This window comes from Cucurbita pepo, chromosome 19 (assembly GCF_057944985.1).
Source record: "Cucurbita pepo subsp. pepo isolate OVF chromosome 19, ASM5794498v1, whole genome shotgun sequence".
NCBI lineage: Eukaryota > Viridiplantae > Streptophyta > Magnoliopsida > Cucurbitales > Cucurbitaceae > Cucurbita > Cucurbita pepo.
The window spans coordinates 8,256,725-8,279,113 of record NC_141816.1 but is presented as its reverse complement, the minus strand read 5'-3'; the positions used below and the strand labels follow the sequence as shown (position 1 = coordinate 8,279,113).

Genomic DNA, 22,389 nt, shown 5'->3' with positions numbered 1-22,389 from the left:
TTAAAACGTATTTTTTAATTTAATTTTTTTTTTACTTCTTATATAAATATATTTATATATATATATATATTAGTTTTCTTGTCAGGCATGTCATCGATCATTTAACTCAATAAACTGAAAACTTTGCAGCAAAAATTGACTTTTCTATCGATAAATCAAATTATAATTCATAAATGAAATTAATAATCATCAAAATTATTAAACTTTTTTTTAATAATGTTGGTTTGAAAGTTATGTGAAATGAAATCAAATGCAATTAATTTGGATAAACTTACCATTTATCCTGAGGTTGAATTTTTTAGCTTTTGACTTTCACCGTAACATTTATGTCTTAATTAATATTGGATCTATCTTAATTAATATTGGATTTATCTTAATTAATATTGGGTTTATGAATTTGCTTCGGAGGGTCGATAATAATTTTATTAATATTCACTAATTTTAATAATTTAAATTTACGTATTACAAATTCAAGGGGTTTTTTAGTTCAATACAAAAATTAATAAATAATACTTTTATTTTATGTAATTAATGGCCATAAAAAAACAAATTCAGATTAAATGGCTGTAAAAAAAAAAAAAGAATAATAATTCCAGAGTTGAATCATGGCTAAAATTTATTATTACTTTACAATAATTTAATTATTTTTTATTTCCTAAACTTTTAAATATTATATTATATAACCCATTTCAAAAAAAAAATCCATTTTTTTAGAATTTTGCATTAAAAAATATTATAATTATTGCCATTTTGGACCACTTAAAATTCAAAATATACTGAATGATTTGTAAAATAATAATAATAATAAGAATTAAAATTATTTTTATAATTATAAGAACCAAATTAAAAATAAAAAAGATCTCTTTATGAAAATGGTTGTCCCACTAGAGCTTTTAAATTTTCTCCATAATATATAACAAAAATATTAATTATTATTAGTTGGATCCCATATTCATTCAGTGCATTATGATTCAATTAACCTTAGGACATAGTTTTTATTGGTTTTGTTGCTTTTTGCCCTTCTTTTTTTTTTTTTTTTTATTTAAAATATATTTATTATATAAAGACAAAAGTTTTTATTTTTTTTATTATTTTTTTAATTTTTAGAATTATTGTCTTAAGCAACTTTATTATTTTTATATGTCAAATCCCATTAATTTAATGTTGAATTTCCTTAAAATAAGGTTAAAAAATTTGTTTACACCTAATGATGAGATTTATAAAGGAAATTAAGTCATTTAAAACGTTTTTAAGGCAATAATTAAGGAGTTGTCGTGAAATTAGAAGTGATAATTAACTTAATTTAGTCATATTATGTTGTTATCTTATGAATGTGTTTATTTTAATTATTAGATTCAATGAACTTACCCCCTAGGGTTTAAACTATTTTGATTTTGTTCCATTCAAAAAGGAATAAAATACTTTATAATTAATTAAATTAAATTAAAATAAACTTAAAAAAACACATCATTCCTAGACAAAATATGTTGTCATGGTTAAAATCGAAATATGAACAGAAATTTTTTGATCGAGCCGTCATTTAACATCAACGGTAACTGTAATTTTAAAGAATAAGTGACTTGTAAGAACGACAAAGTTAGGCACTAGTACGACACTTGCAACACCAGTTAAATTAAAGAATAATGTGACAAATTTTAGAGACGTACTTTTAGAATCTTTTTACCTAAACTTTTCATATTTTTTTAAGGTAAGAATTGAAAAAGGGGTTTTTTTTTTCTCGATATATGAATTGAATTTGAAAATATGAATCTAGATCGGTAGAATATATTCACTGGGTCTATTTCTTCTCGGGTTCTTGTTAGATTTCGATCCAATTTTGAAATATTTTTGGGTTTGTTCCTTATGTCGTTACCATGATACAATTTTTTTTAGTTTTATTTTTAGACATTATAATTGACATGTATTTTTTTCTTGAAATTGAATTCAAAATTTTTATAATCGACATTTATTATATTTAAAAAGAAATAATTGTGAGTTCCTATGGATCGTTAACTCGTCAATTTATATATATTTTATTTTTTTAATTTGTCATTTTTTTTATAACATTTAAGAAATGACCTTAGGAGAGATTCATAGTCTCATCATCAACACCAAAAGACAATTTATTTTCTTATTATTATTAAAAATTCCATGAAAAATTGAAAAAAAATTAAAAAAAAAATCATAATATTAAACCTGCCCAAGGCAACTACGAAGAGTCATCTCTTTAGAGGCATTATTAACTTAACCAATGATCTTTTTTCATTTTTATTTTTTATTTTTATTTTTTTGTAAAATTCTTAATCTCTTTTATTTTTAGTATCATAAACCCTTTTCCCACTCATAAAGGGTTAACCAATTGCTTTCTATTCCTTTTTAATGACGAATAAAAAATAGGAAAAATATCTTTTTATTTTTTAAATTTTGAATTTTTTTTTTTAGTATAGTAGAGCTTTGTTTCACAATTTTACATTTTTACCCTTGAGTTTACATTTGTTTTGAGATTATATATATTTAGCTTCCTAGTTTTGAATGATGTTCGCTTTGGCCATTTATGTTATTGAGAATAATGTGACAAATTTTAGAGACGTATTTTTATCGGAACTTTCAATTTTTTATTTAATAGGCCCCCGAACTTTAAAAGATGTTTTAATTTGTATTTGTGTCTAATGTAAATCCCTAATCTATTAAACACAAAGGTATTTTTTAAATAGGGTGATTTATTAAATACTAAATTGAAAGTTTAGAAACATATTAAAAGTTAAAAAATAATAATAATAATAAAGAATAAACTTAAGATGGAACCAAAAAAAAATTACTTTTTGTTTCAATCAACTTTGAATGTTGGTGGTACACACAAACTTCCTTATTTATTAAATGGCAAAAGAGCAACTTGCTTATTTACTCCCTTTATAGGTTTAATACTTTTTAGTCTAATGGCCATTCTAAATAGGAACCATTAAATAAATAAATAAATAAATAAATATTAAAATCAATTATCAAGTAACAAAAGTTTTACGAAATAAATGAATTTTTGTTCTTCGAGATGAATACTATATGGTAGCAATAAGAAAAATTCTGGAAAGAACCATTTCGATTTACATTGAGTTATCTATTTTTTAATATAGATTTTAGACTAAATTGAAATTAAACCCTAAACCCTAATTCAAATGATTATCAAATGATTAGAATAGGTTCACAACCATAATTGAGTTTAGTCATTGATTTCTTTACTTTCGCATCAAACTTGAATATTAAACATTCACGCGTCACAATACAACACTAAATACAACACTAACATTTATAAAGAAACGTCAAATGTTCTTAATTTTCATAATAATTTTAAGAGTAGAGTTGGGTTGTGGATCTTATTCTCAAATTATTCGGGTTGACAGAACAAAAAAGACATTCAACCTACAAACCGAACTAAAATTTTCATTTCGTCAAAAAAAATCTATTCCAACCCAATCAAATTAGTACCTTTTGTTTGTGCATTTAATTTGTTGAAGATAAGGTTGGCAAATCTAAGGGAAAAAAAATACAATATAAACAAAATAATTCAAAACATAATCAAATGATATTAAAAATATATGGGGGAAGAAAATATATTATATTAGTATATATTGAAGATTTATAAACACACAATATACAATTGTAAACAATATTTTTTATAATTACCCTTCTAAATATGGTCCTCTAAACAATATATTTTGCATAATTTTTCATAAAATTTGAAATCAAGGATGGAGAACAAATCCCCAACAATTTCAATTTTAGAAATTGCATAATTCTAATCACTCCAAGGCTGAGGCTAAGCCAATGGGGAAAAATGATATGGCATTGAATAAAAGGGCATCAAGAACAATGACCATTAAAAGCAGAAGAATTGCATATCACAGTGCATGTAATCTCACCATGGTGACATGATAAAAGGCAACTACTACACACTCCTTGTAGATGAACAAAGAGGAGGAATGTAGATAAAAATGGGAGAGCAAAAGGCCAAAGGTAAATTATCATGTTTACTTCACTCATTGTTCTCCTAAACTCTAAACGCAACAACAATCCAAGCAAGAAAAATCAACTCCTTGACAAAACTAGATTTACCGAAGTAATGAGGTCTATGAGATTTTGAATAAAGAAAAGCAAAATTACTGAGAGACGCCAAGCCATTTCGAGAAGTTGTCGAACTCGGTGTAATCACTGTCGGAGATCATCGTCTGATACCATGCCTTGCCTGCAGCTTTGATTGAAGTAGCCTCCTCCTGTGAGGGTCATGTACAAAAAATGAGAAAAGAAAGTCGACACCATGAATAGGATATGTACTGAGACAACAAAGTCTGGTTCCACAAAATGCAGATGATATGATCATATGATCGTGCCACCGTATAAAACAACTTGTGGTCACGGAGTATTGATGATTGAAGGATTGAATGAACATCTCCTCATCATGATGAAACAAAGAAATCTAAAAAATAAATTATTTCTCTACCAAATCAACAACAGATAAATTGAACTTACAAGGATGGAAAAGGCGAGCACATAGAACAAAGTGTACTTAAGAATTCGACCAATCTAATCAATTATGAAGTATAAGTGATGAGAGTAAACAGTAGTCCTCAAGAACGATGCATATCGAAGTTAAATGATAACAGGACATGATTGAACATAGAGCAATAATTTTCATAAAAGCATATCATTAAGCAGACCCAATAACTATAAGCCAGATACAAAGATTCCACTGTATGTAACATGAAATTAAATTAATTATGCCATCAATCTTAAGAGTGAAACGAAACCCACATCAAAAATAGTATCAACTTAATAAATATTTGAAGGAAATCGCCAGCCCAATCAATCTGCTATGGAGATATGCGCAACTTAATTTCTAAAAGAATGAAGATAATCACTAAGAATATGAATGATGTACCTTTGTAGTCAAATTCCTCTTCTTGTCGAGTTTCTCCTTTTTAGCCTTAACACGTTGCTCCTCCGCCAAAAGAGCCATTCTTCTAGCAGTCTTGGCATACGGGTTAAGCTTGAGCATGGCGTTCAAGTTCTTCAATGGGTTCTTCTTCAATGGAGCTCTCTTAACAGCCTTCTTAATCGGCTTCACCACAGATTGGACTTCATCAGAGTTAATAATCCTCGACAAATCAGCATTCACCATCTTAGACCTTGGGAGAACGTAACCCTTTTTCTTCTCTGAAGGCTTCTCGAAAGATCCATAGATAGAATCAAGCTTCTCAAAAGCAGACTTGGTCCAGATCACAAACCTTCCAAGGTGACCACCAGGAGCGAGCTTCAACAAATTAAGCCTCTCAACATTGGCAATCTCAACTCCCGGAATGTTACGGAAGGCCTTAACAAGTTTAGCGCCCTCAGTTCCGTAAACAATCAACGGACCCTTGCGAGAAATGTAGCGACGGTTCCTCATTTTACCCTTACCAGGACGGATCGCATGGCTATCCTTGGCCTTCTCAGCATCGGGAAAAGCACCAACCTGTTTGAGAACCTTGATTGCAGCAGAGGTCTTCTCAACGCCTTCGGCCGAGTCGCTCACAACAAGAGGCAATTCAGGGACAGACTCGATACGATGGCCGCGAGCAAGAACCAACGATGGAACAGCCGAGGCCGCAATAGCCGAAACAACAGCATACCTCTTCTGATTCACATTGATCTTTCGGTGCCAACGTCGCCAGATCTTAGTTGGAGCGAACATTCGACCACCACGACACATGTTTCCAAAAGCACCCTGACCAGCACGGTGAGTACCACCGCCAGGGACACGGGGAATACGGGACACAGCACGTCCGGTACCCCAGGACTCAGCGGAGGTTTGGTGGCCGGCGCGCTTGCTGACGGCGTAGGGCTGGCGGCTGTTCTTTGAGATATTGGAATGAACAAAGCTAACAATATCCGGCCGAATTGAAGCCTTCATCACGTCGGGCAGCGGGACGCCGGGTGCCGCATCAGTGGCCATGTCCCCTTCAAGGGACTGAACCGAAACAAGTGGGCGAGCGGCGGCAACAGCCATTGAAGAGTGTTCGTGTGTGAAGTGAAGAAGAGGAGAGAAAGGAAGAGAAGAACTAGGGTTTGCCCGCTGAGCGTTTATATATGTGTTTCGTGTCACAAAGATAGATCATTAATTATTTTTTTCTTAATTATTAATTATGAAAAATAATAAAATGAAGGTGTGAAATTACATTATTGACCCCAACTTTTCAATTCAATATTTTCATTTTGTTAATATGAAGTTATTTGCGTCTTCCTCGAATTCCATGCCAGGCCCAACCCAATTCGTTTGGGCCAACCGAACAAATGGGCCTGATTCAAAGCCCAGTTCTTGAAACCCAAAAAGTATAGTTTTCTTTTAGAAGAACGGCATTCATTGTTCATTAACGCAAGCCAATAGGCTAAAAACTGTGAAATCCTAAATGACAAGAGAAACAAGCCAATGAGAAATTTTTCGAGTTCAATGATCACCACACGAGAAAACGCTACAACATCAGCAATCTTCATTTCGTTTCATTACAAGTCACCTCGACGACCAAATATAGTAAGGTAAAATGATTGTATCACGAGAATTAGCGAGGCTATAGCTTTCATGAATTACTAAAAGCTTATTAAGCACGCACTCGACTCACCAACGACATGGTACTAAAGTTAGGACACTCTTTACTCAGGTTCAAAGTGCATCCAGTATCCTAAGAGGGTTTGATTAGCTTACATTCAAAACAAAGGAAACATGCTTAAATCTCCATTCATATTCAGGGATCAGTGAACTATTACACACTCTTTAAAGGTAAAGGTTAAGCAGCAACCTTGTGATTATCTCTACACCCATGCCCGTTTCGTCGCTATACGGTCATTTAGGCACCTTAGTCAGTGATCCAGCAGGCAGGTTTCCTCAATCATCATCTTCAGAGCTTCCTTCTTCACTAGCATAATCGCTGCTATCATCGTCTTGATCGAGAATATCCAACTGAACATGCCTAACTTGAATTGGCTCTTGAGGTCTGTGTAATCCTGGAAGAGCATTATGCCTCAATTGTGGCTCGTCAACTCTAGCAACAGGAAGAGAGTCCAATGGGGGTAATGGCACAGGGTCCCCAGGCTTCCATCCAGGAGGGGGCATTGGTAAATCTCTAGGTAATTCCACAGGCATTCCAGGCTTCCAACCAGATGGCACAGTGATATTTGGAGGAAGCAGCCCTTGAATACCAGCCAGAGATAAAGGATTGGCATCTGTTGGCACCGGAGCTGGTGGCTCAATCATTGGCTCGATGGTTTTCTCAGTGCTTTCAACTGATTTAGGCAAGCCAACATCAAGATCAGCAAAACTATACAACTGGGAAGCACGCATTTGCTCTTCTTGCGGGGCGGGGGGAAGTGCCCCGCGCAACGGAGCTTGTCCGGCTCCAAATTCAGGTGGTGCAAAAGTAGTATAGCTTATTTTATGAGCATATGACAATATATCAGATAATTTCAACTGGGATGCAACAGTAGTAGACGAACACAATGACTCGTTTTCGACATCATCGGTCGTTTTAACACGTTTATGACCCTGATAATCAGCATAATCATCAAACAAAACATCAAGAACCTGTTCAGCATCCTTTAGTTTATTAGCAAAAGCACGAAGAGCAGCATCTTTAGCCCGCATTTCATAAGCAATCTTTTGCTTAGAGTCTTGAAGATCAAGAATCTCCTGAAGCTCAGCAACAGCTTCAAACAATTGAGTCTGCAGACCATTAAACAGTGACAGAATCTCTTTTGAAGTAGACGGAGTAGAATCAAGCGGCGTAGAGGGAGCCGACTGGGTTTGAGAATTAAGAAAAGTGGGAAGAGAGCCCCGAAATGCAGTGAGCCAAAGGGCTCGATTGGGGTAAACTTCGAAGAGCTTGGAAGCTAAAGAAGCCATTTGCAGGAGAAGAGCTTGAGCTCTAGGAAGAGGAGGAAGGAGAGGAAGAAGCGTGGAGGAGGGAGTCGGAGATGAAAGATTGGATTGATTTTGGTGGTGGGATTGTTGAGAAGGGGGCAATTTCGGTGGGGTAGGGTTTTGAATTGAAGGAGAATTAGGGTTCGTCAAGCCCAATCTTGCTGGGGACTGTACAATTTGATGCTGAAGCATTCTTGAGTGCTTCAATGGCGATCGAATTAGGGTTTAATCACCGCAGAACAACAGAAGAAAAACAAACTGAAAATTGAAACAAAGAATGGGAATGGAGAGAACCTGAGATCGAGAAGACGGAGAAGATCGGCGATTCGTCGCTGATTATCGCTCCTTTTTTTTCCTTTTAATTATTTTATTAACAATCTCTAATATTTTTTTAATAAATGGGCTGGGCCGAAAGTATGGGTCAAAATTGGGCTGGACAAGATTGGGCTCATTATTACAGTTTTACCCTTTCACTGTCAAAATTATCCCATATATATTAAAAAATTTAAATATTAAATTAATTTTTTTAAATTTTGGGTAAATATATTTCATATTATTAACTAAACCATTTATAATTTGAAACTTGGAGGCTTCCATATATTATTAAAATATTAAAAAAAAAAAAATAGGTTACATTGAAAAAAAATCAAATTTTGAATTAAAAAATTAAAGATTAATTATCGACTGTGTAGTAATATTTTTATTATGTGAAAAATTATTTAAATATGAATATAAAATAAGAAAAAAAAAACGAATATATAACACAATATAGAAAAATAATATTATATTGAGTCTAAAAATATCTGAACAAGAAAAGGAATGAAACGGCGGCGTTTTCGTACACCAAACAGAGAACAAACCGCTGCCTTTCAAATCAAATCCATTCCCGAAAATAATAATTAATTCATACAAAAAAAAAAAAAAAAAAAAAAAAAAAAAAAAAAAGGAAAATTCCGATGAGGAGAAATATAAAATCAACTGAAGAAGTTCAGAACTCGTTAACCGTTGGCCAAGAATGCGTGGCCTCCTCATCCTCGGCTCCGCCTCCTCCTCCTCCTCTTCCTCCAGCTCCATTGCCGGACGTTGCTCCCGCCGCCCTAGCCACTCCAAGGCCCTAAAATCCTCGCTTTCCAACGTATTTCCCACTGGAACGCACTCACCGTTTTCTTCTCGTCCTTCCACTATCCATTCCCGTTCTCCTCTTCTGTCCTCTGTCCAATGGGACATTGCCGGCGCCTCATCCGGCGGGAAAACTTCTCTCCGTCATTACGCTGACGTCGCATCGAAACTTGCCGAGCGCGGGAAGCTTGACGATTTTGCGATGGTGGTGGAAAGTGTGGTCGTCGCTGGTGTTGAGCCCTCGCAATTCGCTGCGGTGTTGGCTGTTGAGCTTGTGGCCAAGGGGATTTCGCGGTGTCTTAGAGAAGGGAATCTTTGGAATGTCGTGCAGGTTTTGAGGAAGGTCGAGGAGCTTGGGATTTCGGCTGTGGGACTATGCGATGAGTCGGCTGTAGAGTCGCTGAGGAGAGAATGCCGTCGAATTTCCAAGTCCGGAGACTTAGAGGAGCTCGTCGAATTCATGGAGGTTCTTTCCGGTAACTTAGGAATTTTTCATGCGCTTGCTTTTAAATTTTGCGGCAGGAATATATTGAAATGTAGCAGAGTAGACATTGTCACATCAGACTTAAAGAACCATTCTTATGATTAGGGCTGGTAATTCTAAGAGGAAACTTCTTTTTCCATGCTTGATCCTTGTTTGTGCTGTAAATTTAACGTTAAAGCTTAGCACATTTGTGAAATCTGAACTCAATTACTTGAATATGGAAATTGATTATTACTAAACAACCTGCTTCTATTAATGCTCATGATTGGATTTCCAACAGGTATTTATTTGAATTGTTTAACAATTAGCTACCGTTTTCAGGTTTTGGTTTCTCAATCAAAGAAATGATGAAGCCGTCCGAAGTAATAAAACTGTGTGTTGATGCCCGTAATCCAAAAATGGCAATTAGGTAAACCTTCATTTTTGCTATCAAATGCATTTTCAAGAGGTTAAAATTCAATGAAGTTTGTAACATACACTTGGGGCTGTTTCGAGTGAAAGGACTTTACGTATATTGGAGCATGGAGGGTGAGGAACCATTACAAGAATTAATGTTTATAGTCGTTCGGTCTTTAGTTGACTTGGTAGTTTTATTCACTGTATTTGGAATCATCAGCAGTAATCGGTGTCGATACAATATACTGTTTCTGAACCACTAATTTGTTGTTGATGAATTATACAGGTATGCTAGCATCTTACCACAAGCAGATATATTGTTCTGTACAGTTATAAATGAATTTGGCAAGAAAAGGGACTTGAAATCTGCTTTCATGGCATATACAGAATCCAAGGCTCATATGAATGGTCCTAATATGTATATCTACCGCTCAATAATTGATGTCTGTGGTCTCTGTGGTGACTACAAGAAATCGAGGAACATCTATCATCAGGTACTGTGCTAACTGCAATGCAAAATTATGTTCAATGCTTGTTGTTTATACATTAAAGATGATTTTGCTCGAATAGCTATGCTAAGGTAATTCTTACCCCCATCGTCATATGATAAGGTAATTCTTGCTCGAACATCTATCCAGAAATGGCAGTTGTAGTTTATAAGCATCTGAGCAGTTGTAGATTAGAAAATAAAGCACTGTTCTTGACTATCAGTTTCAACATCCTTAGTGTGCAACAGATACTCTGTCATAAATTAGAGATTTCAGGAAAATGTGGTATTGAAAGTTCTTATATTCTTTAGGTCTCTACAAGAGTTATATTCACAGAGATTCAGGTTTTCTATTTTTCAATTTTCTGCAGGATTTGCTCAGTCAGAATGTCACCCCGAATGTATACGTTTTCAACAGTCTCATGAATGTAAACGCCCATGATTTGAACTACATCTTTCAATTGTACAAAAATATGCAGGTAATCCTTCCCTCTCTCTCTCAACACACACCAACATTGGAAGAAATGAAAGATTGGAGACATAGAGTTCCTTCATTGTTTCTCAACATGTTCAATGCATATCCCTATCCCCTGTATTTAATCATGCTTTTAGAAGATCGAAGATACAGAGTTCATTGGTGATGCGACATCTCTGATATGAGTACTCTAAATTCAGAATCTTGGTGTACCAGCTGATATGGCCTCATATAATATCCTTCTCAAGGCCTGTTGCCTAGCAGGAAGAGTTGATCTGGCACAGGACATTTACAGGGAAGTAAAGCATTTGGAAACAACAGGTGTGTTGAAGTTGGATGTCTTCACCTACAGCACAATTGTAAAGGTGCAAGATATACTCGGCATATAAATTTCATTTGTAAAAATTCTAGCCGTGAAATACTACGGTACAGTATCCTCATATTTTGAGGATTTATTATTATTTTTCAGGTTTTTGCAGATGCGAAATTATGGAAAATGGCGCTCAGAGTCAAAGAAGACATGCAATCAGCTGGAGTATCACCAAATATGGTGACCTGGTCTTCATTGATCAGTTCATGTGCTAATTCGGGTCTTGTTGAGTTGGCAATCGAATTGTTCGAAGAGATGGTTTCAGCAGGATGTGAACCTAATACACAGTGTTGTAATATTCTTTTACATGCTTGTGTCGAAGCTCGCCAGTTTGATAGAGCTTTTCGTCTATTTCGCTCCTGGAAGGAAAAGGAACTCTGGGATAATATAGAGAGAAAAAACAGCACCGATGACAATTTGAATGCTGATCCAACATCTCAACTGTGTATTACTAATATGCCTAACGCTCAATCTCATGTACATCAAATCAAGTTTGCTGGGAATTTTGCTTTCAAACCTACAATTACAACCTATAATATTCTAATGAAAGCTTGTGGTACTGATTATTACCATGCTAAAGCTTTGATGGAGGAGATGAAAAGTGTTGGCCTTACACCCAATCACATTAGCTGGTCAATTTTGATTGACATATGTGGAGGATCTCGTGACGTGAAAAGTGCTGTGCAGGTAAAAAATGTAGTTTTTTTCTCGATTAAGTTATTTTTCCTCTTAGCATTGGCAACGTTGTTGATCGAGTTTACTTTCCATTGTCGTCAAAATTTCATTGCTCATTACACATTTCTATCCATCACCTGTTCTCCCGGAGGCTAAAAACTTCCTTTCCTAAGACAGCTGAGGAGGATAGAAAAGGGGGGGTGGGGGGATAAGGAGAGCTTTAGCCTTGAGAATATAATTCTAGTTGGTGTGGTATTGCTGAATGCTTCTATGATTTCTTCCTTCATTCTTACATGCCTCTGTATTTGATCATTTAGCTTCGTTTTAATGCACTGTTCGCTTGCAATGTTTATTTTCAGTGCAGATCTTGACAACCATGCGTATGGCTGGAGTTGATCCTGATGTTGTTGCATACACGACGGCTATCAAGGTTTCAATCTCTTTTGTCATACTTTTTAAGTCTAACCATGATCATTAGACGACATCTGAAGTTCATTATAGTGATGCCCCCATACCAGCATAAATTAGTTGGCTATTTTCTTAAAACGTCCTTGTCATTGGCAATGGTATAGGTTTGCGTTGGATGTAAAAACTGGAGGCTGGCATTTTCATTATTTGAAGAAATGAAAAGATTTGAGATACAGCCAAATTTAGTAAGTATTGATCTTCTTTTTCCGTTCAACATTGCAAGAGTCACAAACCATCTGCTAGCTTGATTGTCTTTCATTAGCAGCTAAGAATTTAAGCGCTATGGACCACCAACCATGGAAGGAAAAGAGAGGCATCCATAATCATGGTAGCTTTCATTTTGCAGGTGACCTACAGTACACTTCTGAGAGCCCGCAGTACTTATGGCTCATTACACGAAGTACAGCAATGCCTTGCTATTTACCAGGACATGAGGAAATCAGGGTAACGTATATAAAATTGATGTTAGGTTAAATTACTAGTTTAGTTCATGAATTTTCAAGTTTGTCTATTTGGTCCCTAAACTTTAAATAGTACTGAATACCTCATCAACTTTCAAATTTGTGTCAATGGCCCCTAAACTTTCTTGTTTTGAGTCTAACATGTCCCCAACATATTTAGTCTTTTTACAAGTAAATAATCTATTAGATATAAAACTGAATTTTTATTAACTGAATTTTTTTTATGCTTAGACCCTAAACTTTCAATAGGTCATTAATGTATTAACTTTTTTATAATTAATTGTTCTATTAGATATAAAGTTGAAAGTTCGTGATCTTAGACAAATTTGAAGTTTAAAGTTTTAGGGACATTTAGACCGACTAAATAGACATAATGTTGAAAATTCATGAACTAAGCTTATAATTTAATCTAGATTTGATCGTCCTTTTTCACAATAGAATCATGTCGAGATCCAATTACCGCTACTGACATTTAGTCTCCTATTCATGATAGGTATAGTGTTTGCCAACAATGAAGTAAAATAAATCAGTCTTTTTCCATTCTTCCAGCTTAGCGAGCATTTTTGCAATGCCCAGAAGATGCCTTTGATTTCTTTGCATATGAACGGACATTTATTTCAGACCAAAACATTTTCAGGTTCAAATCCGACGACCATTATCTCAAGGAGTTGATTGCAGAATGGTGTGAAGGAGTTCTACAGAATAACAATCAGCAGCAAGAGGAGGCGACAGCACCCTGTAATAGAACCGACATCGGGAAACCACGATGTTTAATTCTTGAAAAAGTTGCTGAGCATCTGCAGAAGAGTTTTACCGAAAGCCTAGCGATTGACCTGCAAGAGCTCACAAAGGTTCGCATAATAGCATGAACTGAATTTTCTATTTGGAAAACCAGCACCAGTTTGCCCTTAAAATATGCCTTGTATAAATTATCTCAAATTTCAAAAGTATGCCTGCATGAAACTAAGCATCTGGTGAATGTGATCAGGTCGAAGCCCGTATCGTCGTTCTCGCAGTTTTGCGAATGATCAAGGAGAATTATGCATTAGGTAATGCCATACTCCAAAACATATCTACTTGCGAGAATAGTACATCTGTCTAAGCACACCTCTAAGAATAGTACTGAATGTTAGGAATCACAAATCTCCACAATAGTATGATATTGTCCACTTTTAACATAAGCTCACTTTGCTCTGAACTTACTTATAAACTCATGATCATTAAATTAGTCAATGTGGGACTCCCTCCCACCCATCCTCAACACTGAACCCTTGTGGACTTTAGCAGCGTCCTTTGATCCTTTAGGGGTGCTAACATTGTTCTCTTGGCTGCAGGAGAATCAGTAAAAGATGATATATTCATCATTTTAGGAGTGAGTAAAGTTGAACCAGAGTTAGTTGCACAAAACTTTGAAGTGCGAGATGCAATAACCAAACTCTTGCAATACGAGTTGGGGCTTGAAGTTCTTCCGGCAGGACCTACAACTGCTCTTGATGAAGTGGCTGGTTCAGAAAGCTCTAACATGTCGCTTACAAAACTGAATGGAATTATGGGAAGGAATAAGTACACCACTAGGAAACCAGCAGCTGTACAGAGGCTTAAGGTTACAAAGAAATCACTGAAAGACTGGCTGCAAAGAAATAGGGATATAATAGAATATCGGTGATCAATACCTAAGAATGATTCTTTTTGTTAATGATATAATGATAATGTGCTGTATCTTGTAATTACCTTTTATGAAGTAAAGTCTATATATGATAAAAGGAAGTTGGGAAGAAATGAAGCCTTCTTCAGCTTTATTCCAAAAGCTGAAAAGAAGAACTCGCATTTTAAATTTAATGAAAAAACATCGAAAAAAAGAAAATTGGGGTGAGAGAGGCTTGAACTATCGACCTCAGGATAACTTGAAGCTATGAGACCTACGTGCTAGCCAACTGCGCCACCACCCCGAAATAAATAAAAATTAATAGAAAAAATGAGGAAAGCTCATTAAAGGCCCAAAAGGAGACCTCACATTTTAACATCGAAAAGAAGTAAATCGGGGTGAGAGAGGCTCGAACTCTCGACCTCAGGCTAACTTGAAGCTATGAGACCTACGCGCTAGCCAACTACGCCACCACCCCGGAATGTCCAAAGACCTAATGTTATGTTTTCGGAATAAATAAAAATTAATAGAAAAAATGAGGAAAGCCCATTAAAGGCCCAAAAGAGACCTCACAATTTAAATTTAATGAAAAAAACATCGAAAAGAAGAAAATTGGGGTGAGAGAGGCTCGAACTCTCGACCTCAGGATAACTCGAAGCTATGAGACCTATGCGCTAGCCAACTGCGCCACCACCCCGGGATGTCCAAAGACCTAATGTTATGTTTTCGGAATAAATAAAAATTAATAGAAAAAATGAGGAAAGCCCATTAAAGGCCCAAAGAGACCTCACATTTTAAATTTAATGAAAAAAACATCGAAAAGAAGAAAATTAGGGTGAGAGAGGCTCGAACTCTCGACCTCAGGATAACTCGAAGCTATGAGACCTACGCGCTAGCCAACTGCGCCACCACCCCAGGATGTCCAAAGACCTAATGTTATGTTTTGGGAATAAATAAAAATTAATAGAAAAAATGAGGAAAGCCCATTAAAGGCCCAAAAGGAGACCTCACATTTTAAATTTAATGAAAAAAACATCGAAAAGAAATAAATTGGGGTGAGAGAGGCTCAAACTCTCGACCTCAGGATAACTCGAAGCTATGAGACCTACGCGCTAGCCAACTGCACCACCACCCCGGGATGTCCAAAGACCTAATGTTATGTTTCTGGAATAAATAAAAATTAATAGAAAAAATTATGAAAGCCCATTAAAGGCCCAAAAGGAGACCTCACATTTTAAATTTAATGAAAAAACATCGAAAAGAAATAAATTGGGGTGAGAGAGGCCCGAACTCTCGACCTCAGGATAACTCGAAGCTATGAGACCTACGCGCTAGCCAACTGTGCCACCACCCCTGGATGTCCAACAACCTAATGTTATGTTTTTGGAATAAATAAAAATTAATAGAAAAAATGAGAATAGGCTTTCGAGGGGTCTTTTCCTCATTTTTAGCAAAGCCCGTTAAAGGCCCAAAAGAAGACCTCACGTCTTAAATTTAATAAAAGAAACATTGAAAAAATAAAATAGGGGTGAGAGAGGCTTGAACTCTCAAGCTCAAGATAACTCAAAGCTATGAGACATAACGCAAACTGCACCACCATCCCTAGTTGTCCAACAAGCTAATGTTATGTTTTTGAAATAAATAAAAATTAATAGAAAAAAATGAGAAAAGGCTTTCGATGGGCCTTATTCCTCATTTCGAGCAAAGTCCATTAAAGACCTAAAAGGAGACCTCACATTTTAAATTTAATGAAAAAAGAACATTGAAAAAAGGAATATTGGGGTGAGAGAGAGGCTCGAACTCTCGAGCTCAGGATAACTCAAAGCTATGAATCCTAACACGCTAGCCAATAGTGACACCACCCGGGTTGTCTAATGACCTAATGTTATATTTTTGGAAGAAATGGAAAAGATGAAAAATAATATAAAAAGTGATTTTAAATATTGAAAAATAATGTTATATTTATGGGATTTGTGAATATTAAACCTTTATTTAAAAAAAAAAAAAATTATAATTTATTCTGACGGGAGTTATTGCATTCATCGAACACGCGCGCGCGTAACGAACGAAACCCTAGTTTTAAAAGCACATATTTCCATCATTTCCAACTCCCTTGGACCATCGGATACTTCCAGTAGAGCAGTATCCATGGCGGCCTTGTTCCGCTATTCGAAATCCTCTACGATTTCGTCTCTTTCATCCATTTCTCTCTTCAGGAGATGCTTTTCTTCAGCTGTTGCTGCTGAACTCAGCTCTCCTACTACTACGACTTTGCCTTTTAATTTAAACCACAATCTTCCCCGCAAAGATCCCAAGGATCGGAACGTTCAATGGGTGTTTCTTGGATGCCCTGGCGTCGGCAAGGGGACCTATGCTAGTCGTCTTTGTAACCTTCTCGGTATCCCTCACATCGCCACCGGAGATCTCGTCCGCGAAGAACTCGCTTCCTCCAGCCCGCTTTCTCGCCAGGTATTTTCCCCTTTCATTTGTTTATGTAACTTCAAATGTAATCTTTTTGGATCGTATTGCAGCTGATAATTTAAATCTGCTTTGATATTGAGCGTTAGTATCTCGAAGGGTTGATAGTAGATTCGATTTGGCGATTTAGTCAATCATTGTGTTCATTTTTTCAAATTATGATGATAACTTGTAACAGTTGCACGATGAAGGTTTTTAAGCTTTTTTTTTCCCCTTTCTGTCTTTGTTTGTCTCATTTTAATCTCGATCGATGCAGCTATCAGAGATTGTTAACCAGGGAAAATTGGTATCGGATGAGATCATAATCAACTTGTTGTCCAAGAGACTTGAAGCCGGTGAGGCGAAAGGTGAATCTGGATTTATCCTTGATGGTTTCCCTCGGACAATTAGACAAGCAGTGAGTATTCTGTGGTAAAGATGAAATGTGTCATTAAGCTTTCACTTTTTCTTTCCTTTTTTTCTCTTTCATCGTTTTTGGTCTAATAATATTAGTAATTTGGCTATAGTTTTTTCATACAGAAGTTTTTCCGACTAATTCTAAAGCGGGTCCATCTTTTAAACCAATTGTCAAAAAGTCATTTCCTGATCACCTCCACTGTTCATTGTCTTGCATGTGGAGTTGTACCATATATTAGCTCCATAGTAATTACCCATTTTCAATTTTTGCGAAAATGAAAATGAATCCTGGGATTCGAACTCCTTAGATTACTTCAAGTTTCATGATCTTGAACCTCTTTCTGAAAAGATTAATAAATGATTTTACTACGGAAAAGTGTTAATTTCCTTCTAATTCTGCTTTTTTAGACTAAAATCCTGAGTGGAGTAAGCAACAATAAACACTTGGAAGCCTTCTGATGCTGATTTTGTAGATAATTATGAGATGGGATTCTATTTTCTCATCTTTCTGTTTTCTTTTTGCGTATTTCTTTTTGTTCTGAAATCTTTACAGGCGACAGCTTAGATTCTGGTTTCTTTGCTTTCATTTTAGGAAATTTTGGAAGAGGTGATTGATATAGACTTGGTGGTTAATCTAAAGCTCCGAGAGGATGTGTTACTTGAGAAATGCCTTGGGAGAAGAATCTGTGGTCAGTGTGGAAAAAACTTTAATCTTGCCTCCATTAATGTAAAGGGTGTAAATGGCAATCCTGGAATGAGTATGCCTCCACTGCTTCCCCCTACACATTGTATGTCTAAACTAATTACTCGGGCAGATGATACCGAAACAGTTGTAAAAGAGCGTCTTCAAGTGTATAATGAAAAGGTAGCTTCCAGTTCTGTTGCATTCTGAATATCAGTGATCAATTAAGGGGGAAAATAGCGTTACTTTTCGCTTGTCACGATGTTCGTTCTGATGTTCTAAGCTAATGACGATTTCTTGTTTCCTATTTGTTTTTGTGTGTGTCATCAGAGTCAACCTGTTGAGGAGTATTACCGTAGTAGAGGGAAATTGTTGGAATTCGACTTACCAGGTGGCATCCCAGAGTCTTGGCCCAAGCTGCTGAAAGTTCTTAATCTTGATGATTTTGAGGAGAAACTTTCTGCAGCAGCCTAAATTGCAGTGCGGCAAATGATTGGTTAGTTAATTATTTTCCACATATACAACAGGCACAAACAATTTTGCAGGACAATAAAAAACTGAAAACTAAACAAACTTGAGATTTATTTATTAATTTCTAAATTGTTATGTTGTTCTTTCTTTTCCCCAATTGGGAAGGAGGGAGGAGAATTATTTCACACGTTCTAATTTGGTTGAGTAGATTCGCTGCAAACAGGGATTTGTAACAGCATTGAGTATCTATCTCGACTAGAAGAAAAATGATTTTGAATTCTTGTACCACAATGTTCATTAGTATAACATTGTTCCATTTGATGATTTTTATGATGTTCTCTGTTCGTTGGTTCAACTAATTTCTCTTTTGACAGATACATGGAATATATTTAGGTCATTCCTTTTTTCTTTTTTTTGGTATATGTCATATCCATCAATGAAACATTTGTTTCTCATTAGAAAGAGAAATTACATTAAAGCTAGACTAGACTTGCGTCAGTTTTAGTAGATTTGTTCATTGATCGATCTGGTGCAAGTGCATTATTGTACTTATAGTAGCCCTTCTGGGTTTTCCCTGTGGAATTATGTCTATATCTGTTTGAGATTCAGGTCTTAAATGTTCGTAATGGCGAAATTTTCTTGTATGCTTCTGCAAGGGATAGGCTGGAGGAACTATTTACAATGCAGTTCACCCATGTCCATATCCGTCTCTCTCTCGAAAGGGGTTGGAGAGGGGAACGAAACATTTTTTATAAGGGTGTGGAAACCTCTCCTTAGTAGACATGTTTTAAAAACTTTAGACGGGATGTTCGAAAGGGAAAGTCCACGGAAGACAATATTTGCTAGTGGTGAACTTGAACTATTTGAGAAGGGAGTAGATTTCTTTCCCGTCCATAGCATATGGTCTGGAAGACTGTTCTAAATGCCCCACCCGAGTACACATTCTATTGCAGCTGGCCGAGCTGGCTGGCTCTAGCATTTGCCAGGCAGTAAGTTCACACAGCTGCAGACATTGAAACCAGAGAGCACAATACCAGCTAGCTCTTGACTACAATAGTTTGGTGGTTCAAGATGGCTTATGCTCCACACTTTTTAATTCATTCTATTGCAGCTGGCCGAGCTGGTTTGGCTCTAGTTTTTGCCAGGCAGTAAGTTTACACAGCTGCACATATTGAATCTAGGGCTCAATACCAGCTCTTGACTACAATAGTTTGATGGTTCAAGATGGTCTGTGCTCCATACTTTCCCGATCATTTGGTCAACACAATGTTCGTCAAAATTCTGTTTTTAAGCATTTGAAAAATCATTCCAAATAAGTCTCGGGTTATGAAAATTTACAAAAATGGTACAATTGAAAGTTGTTAAATTCTGTGGGACTTTATTTTAATTTTGTGAACAACAGGAAATAAATTGAGAAACAACAAATACTATAAGGCCATCCTAATTTATGACAATTTTCTGATTATTAAACGTCATAAATTGATAATATGAAATAAAATTATTTTATACCATTGTTATTTTTAGGTGGAACGGTAATAATTTAATTTTTTTTAAGGGGAATTGTATTTTAAATACTAATAAAAATTTAATTATATTTTTGAAGTAAAGTATAAAATTTATGGATATTTTAATTAATTTAGCCTGAGATCGATGAACTATCGACACGTGTAAAAGATCTTATGATGAGAGATCGACACGTGTAATTCTACCAAATCGAAGAGGTGCAACGTGGCGTGTTCGTATTGGATGCGCAAACTATATTTTTATATTATTGCAGGTTCAATAATATCATATCCAAACTTTGAATTACTATCCCCGAAAATAATATAATAATAAATTGTTAAATTACACTAGAAAACGACGTCTCACGTTCCGTCATGATTGCCGATATCCTACTACCGGTCACAGCGTACCAATTTAAATCTATAATATATATCTAATTTAAATCTTTAATATATATATATATATATATATATATATAAAAATTAAATTAGACAAACAATTTTAATCAATTTTCATATTTTAGTTCTAGTTTTCAAATTAATAAAAATACCACCTTGTGTAAAAATTCATAAATTTTTTCAAAAATCTAAAAAATACTTTTAAACTTAAAAAAAAAAATATATATATATATATATATATATATATATATATATATATCTAACAAAATTTAAAACTTTTTCAAAAATTAAAAAAAAAAAACTTTGAACTTAATAATAAAAAATAAAAAATCCTAAAAGTCGTTTGAGAGAAAATTATAATTATATCCATTCACTTTTAAAAGTTAGAATTTCGTCTTCATAATTTGATAAAATCTCACAAGTGTTTTTTACAGTTGGGTAGAACTCTGAACTTTCCTCTACCCGATAGTTATGTGTAGCAAGCCGTTGTTATTGCCTTTTGCTTACATTCTCGTATAACACCAATTTTAATTTTTCAAATCTTGATTTAAAAACTCTCTTTTGAAATCTCTCTGTCCCCGTTTTCTAAAACTTTCTTCTTGAATCGGAGCTTGAGGCTCGAGTATACTTCACTTGGCTGTAGGCGACGCAAAAACGAATAGGCTTAACTTACTTATTACTGGGAAGTGAGTGTCACACAATCGCAAATTCGCTACCATCAAACTGCGATTGTGATAAGTGATAAATAATCTATTAAGCACAAGCTACATATCTATCATATAATTAATTTAAACATCTAAACTCATAAATTAAATTTCAATTTTTTAAAAACTATAACAATCAAATTTGATTTTTTTAAATAATATATTTGTAACACAATTTTATCTAAAATTAGTTTAAAATCACTCAAATAAATTATTTATCTTAAATTCCTAGCAAAAAGATTTATACAATTTTGGATAATAATTAGAGAAAAAAATCAATTTTAAGAGATATATCTTGAAATTTCACGTATCAATTAAAATTATAAACTTTCAAACATGTTAATAAAATTTGACCATAATATGTTAAAATATAATAAATTTCATGGGCACGGTTTAACATAATATTCGAGAGAAATATTAAAATATAATAAATAATAGCAATTTTTTTTAATGTTTTAATTTTTTAATATAAATTATATTAGGAAATAGAAATTGTCCATTAAAATGAATATATATTATTAAATAAAAAATAGACAAAAATTCTCTGTAGTATCTCCTTTTGATCTCTTCATTATCAATTATTGTTGAAAATATTATTACAAATTTCATGCACGTATAAATTATAATAATATAGATTAAACTGTTATAAAAAAATCAATTTAGATATTCAGTTGTTTAAATAATAATAAAAAAAAAATTGATGTTTAATTAATATAATTTAAAATTTGTTAATTAATTTATTTTATCCTTTTATCTTGGGGTGTATATTCAACCAGACAATCAGGACCAACCCGAGGGTTGGATTGAATTAGCATTTTGGACAGTAATGAGTTCATTTTTCTAAACCCGAACTAAATCGGTTTGATTTTGGGTCCGTGGACAAAACGTTTGAGTTAACCGAGCCAAATAAAATATATAAAATATATTAAAAACAGTTTCTTGTTAATGGGTTTGCTAGTACTGAATCTTTTATTTTTTATTTTGATTAATTAATTTCATAAAAATGATTATAATTTGTTAATAAATGTATCTTTAAATTATTTATATAACAAAGGTTTTTTTTTTATTTGTTATTAAATTTTGGTAGATTTTGTTTTTATAAGATACCTAATTATTAATAAATAAGAATAATTATAAAAAGTATAAAATAAAAAATAAAAAACCAGTCAAAATTTTAATTTAGGTGTATTTACATTAGTGAAAGAAATTATAATATGTGTGCGTGTGTATTTTAA

The 22,389-nt window shown here is 34.4% G+C and overlaps 4 protein-coding genes and 3 non-coding genes across 8 annotated transcripts; 2 read left to right on the top strand and 5 right to left on the bottom strand.

The window, feature by feature from the left end:
- Positions 1-3,840: 3,840 nt before the first annotated feature.
- On the bottom strand, positions 3,841-6,097 carry LOC111781562 (Ribosomal protein L4/L1 family). Its single transcript, XM_023662229.2, has 2 exons — positions 4,931-6,097; positions 3,841-4,265 (listed from the first exon to the last, which is right to left on the bottom strand). Exons 1-2 carry the CDS (start codon positions 6,035-6,037, stop codon positions 4,152-4,154), a joined length of 1,221 nt encoding a protein of 406 aa, XP_023517997.1. The 5' UTR covers positions 6,038-6,097; the 3' UTR covers positions 3,841-4,151.
- Positions 6,098-6,508: 411 nt separating this feature from the next.
- Positions 6,509-8,301, bottom strand: LOC111782004 (hydroxyproline-rich glycoprotein family protein). The gene has a single exon (XM_023662760.2). The coding sequence runs from the start codon at positions 8,132-8,134 to the stop codon at positions 6,911-6,913; it is 1,224 nt and encodes a 407-aa protein (XP_023518528.2). The 5' UTR covers positions 8,135-8,301; the 3' UTR covers positions 6,509-6,910.
- Positions 8,302-8,925: 624 nt separating this feature from the next.
- LOC111780928 (Tetratricopeptide repeat (TPR)-like superfamily protein) lies at positions 8,926-14,656 on the top strand. Of its 2 annotated transcripts, none has more exons than XM_023661288.2 (12): positions 8,926-9,537; positions 9,867-9,954; positions 10,228-10,435; positions 10,800-10,907; positions 11,104-11,268; positions 11,373-11,960; positions 12,313-12,378; positions 12,521-12,601; positions 12,763-12,860; positions 13,515-13,728; positions 13,866-13,926; positions 14,212-14,656. In XM_023661288.2, the coding sequence occupies exons 1-12, from the start codon at positions 8,958-8,960 to the stop codon at positions 14,541-14,543; spliced, it is 2,589 nt and encodes an 862-aa protein (XP_023517056.1). In that variant the 5' UTR covers positions 8,926-8,957; the 3' UTR covers positions 14,544-14,656. The 2 variants fall into 2 exon arrangements, with proteins under 2 accessions (XP_023517056.1, XP_086976260.1); XM_087120134.1 differs by having other exon boundaries at positions 9,330-9,527.
- Positions 14,657-14,916: 260 nt separating this feature from the next.
- On the bottom strand, positions 14,917-15,000 carry TRNAM-CAU (transfer RNA methionine (anticodon CAU)). The gene is given in 2 exon segments: positions 14,917-14,952; positions 14,963-15,000. It is a non-coding gene; the product is annotated as a tRNA-Met (tRNA).
- A 135-nt stretch (positions 15,001-15,135) lies between these two features.
- TRNAM-CAU (transfer RNA methionine (anticodon CAU)) lies at positions 15,136-15,219 on the bottom strand. The gene is given in 2 exon segments: positions 15,136-15,171; positions 15,182-15,219. It is a non-coding gene; the product is annotated as a tRNA-Met (tRNA).
- Positions 15,220-15,353: 134 nt separating this feature from the next.
- TRNAM-CAU (transfer RNA methionine (anticodon CAU)) lies at positions 15,354-15,437 on the bottom strand. Its single transcript is given in 2 exon segments — positions 15,354-15,389; positions 15,400-15,437. It is a non-coding gene; the product is annotated as a tRNA-Met (tRNA).
- Positions 15,438-16,617: 1,180 nt separating this feature from the next.
- On the top strand, positions 16,618-18,873 carry LOC111782121 (adenylate kinase 1, chloroplastic). The gene is made up of 4 exons (XM_023662919.2): positions 16,618-16,991; positions 17,257-17,397; positions 17,989-18,261; positions 18,409-18,873. The coding sequence occupies exons 1-4, from the start codon at positions 16,671-16,673 to the stop codon at positions 18,550-18,552; spliced, it is 879 nt and encodes a 292-aa protein (XP_023518687.1). The 5' UTR covers positions 16,618-16,670; the 3' UTR covers positions 18,553-18,873.
- The last annotated feature ends 3,516 nt before the right edge of the window (positions 18,874-22,389 follow it).

What these genes read in the sequence shown, in the direction of transcription:
- LOC111781562 (XM_023662229.2), bottom strand. Translation starts at nt 6,037, where the DNA reads ATGGCTGTTGCCGCCGCTCGCCCACTTGTTTCGGTTCAGTCCCTTGAA. An exon ending in AGAGGAATTTGACTACAAAG is followed by an intron (nt 4,266 to 4,930) that starts GTACATCATTCA and finishes TGACCCTCACAG; the next exon opens with GAGGAGGCTACTTCAATCAA.
- LOC111782004 (XM_023662760.2), bottom strand. Translation starts at nt 8,134, where the DNA reads ATGCTTCAGCATCAAATTGTACAGTCCCCAGCAAGATTGGGCTTGACG.
- LOC111780928 (XM_023661288.2), top strand. Translation starts at nt 8,958, where the DNA reads ATGCGTGGCCTCCTCATCCTCGGCTCCGCCTCCTCCTCCTCCTCTTCC. An exon ending in ATTCATGGAGGTTCTTTCCG is followed by an intron (nt 9,538 to 9,866) that starts GTAACTTAGGAA and finishes TACCGTTTTCAG; the next exon opens with GTTTTGGTTTCTCAATCAAA. An exon ending in CAGGACATGAGGAAATCAGG is followed by an intron (nt 12,861 to 13,514) that starts GTAACGTATATA and finishes AAACATTTTCAG; the next exon opens with GTTCAAATCCGACGACCATT.
- LOC111782121 (XM_023662919.2), top strand. Translation starts at nt 16,671, where the DNA reads ATGGCGGCCTTGTTCCGCTATTCGAAATCCTCTACGATTTCGTCTCTT. An exon ending in CCAGCCCGCTTTCTCGCCAG is followed by an intron (nt 16,992 to 17,256) that starts GTATTTTCCCCT and finishes CGATCGATGCAG; the next exon opens with CTATCAGAGATTGTTAACCA. An exon ending in TTCAAGTGTATAATGAAAAG is followed by an intron (nt 18,262 to 18,408) that starts GTAGCTTCCAGT and finishes GTGTGTCATCAG; the next exon opens with AGTCAACCTGTTGAGGAGTA.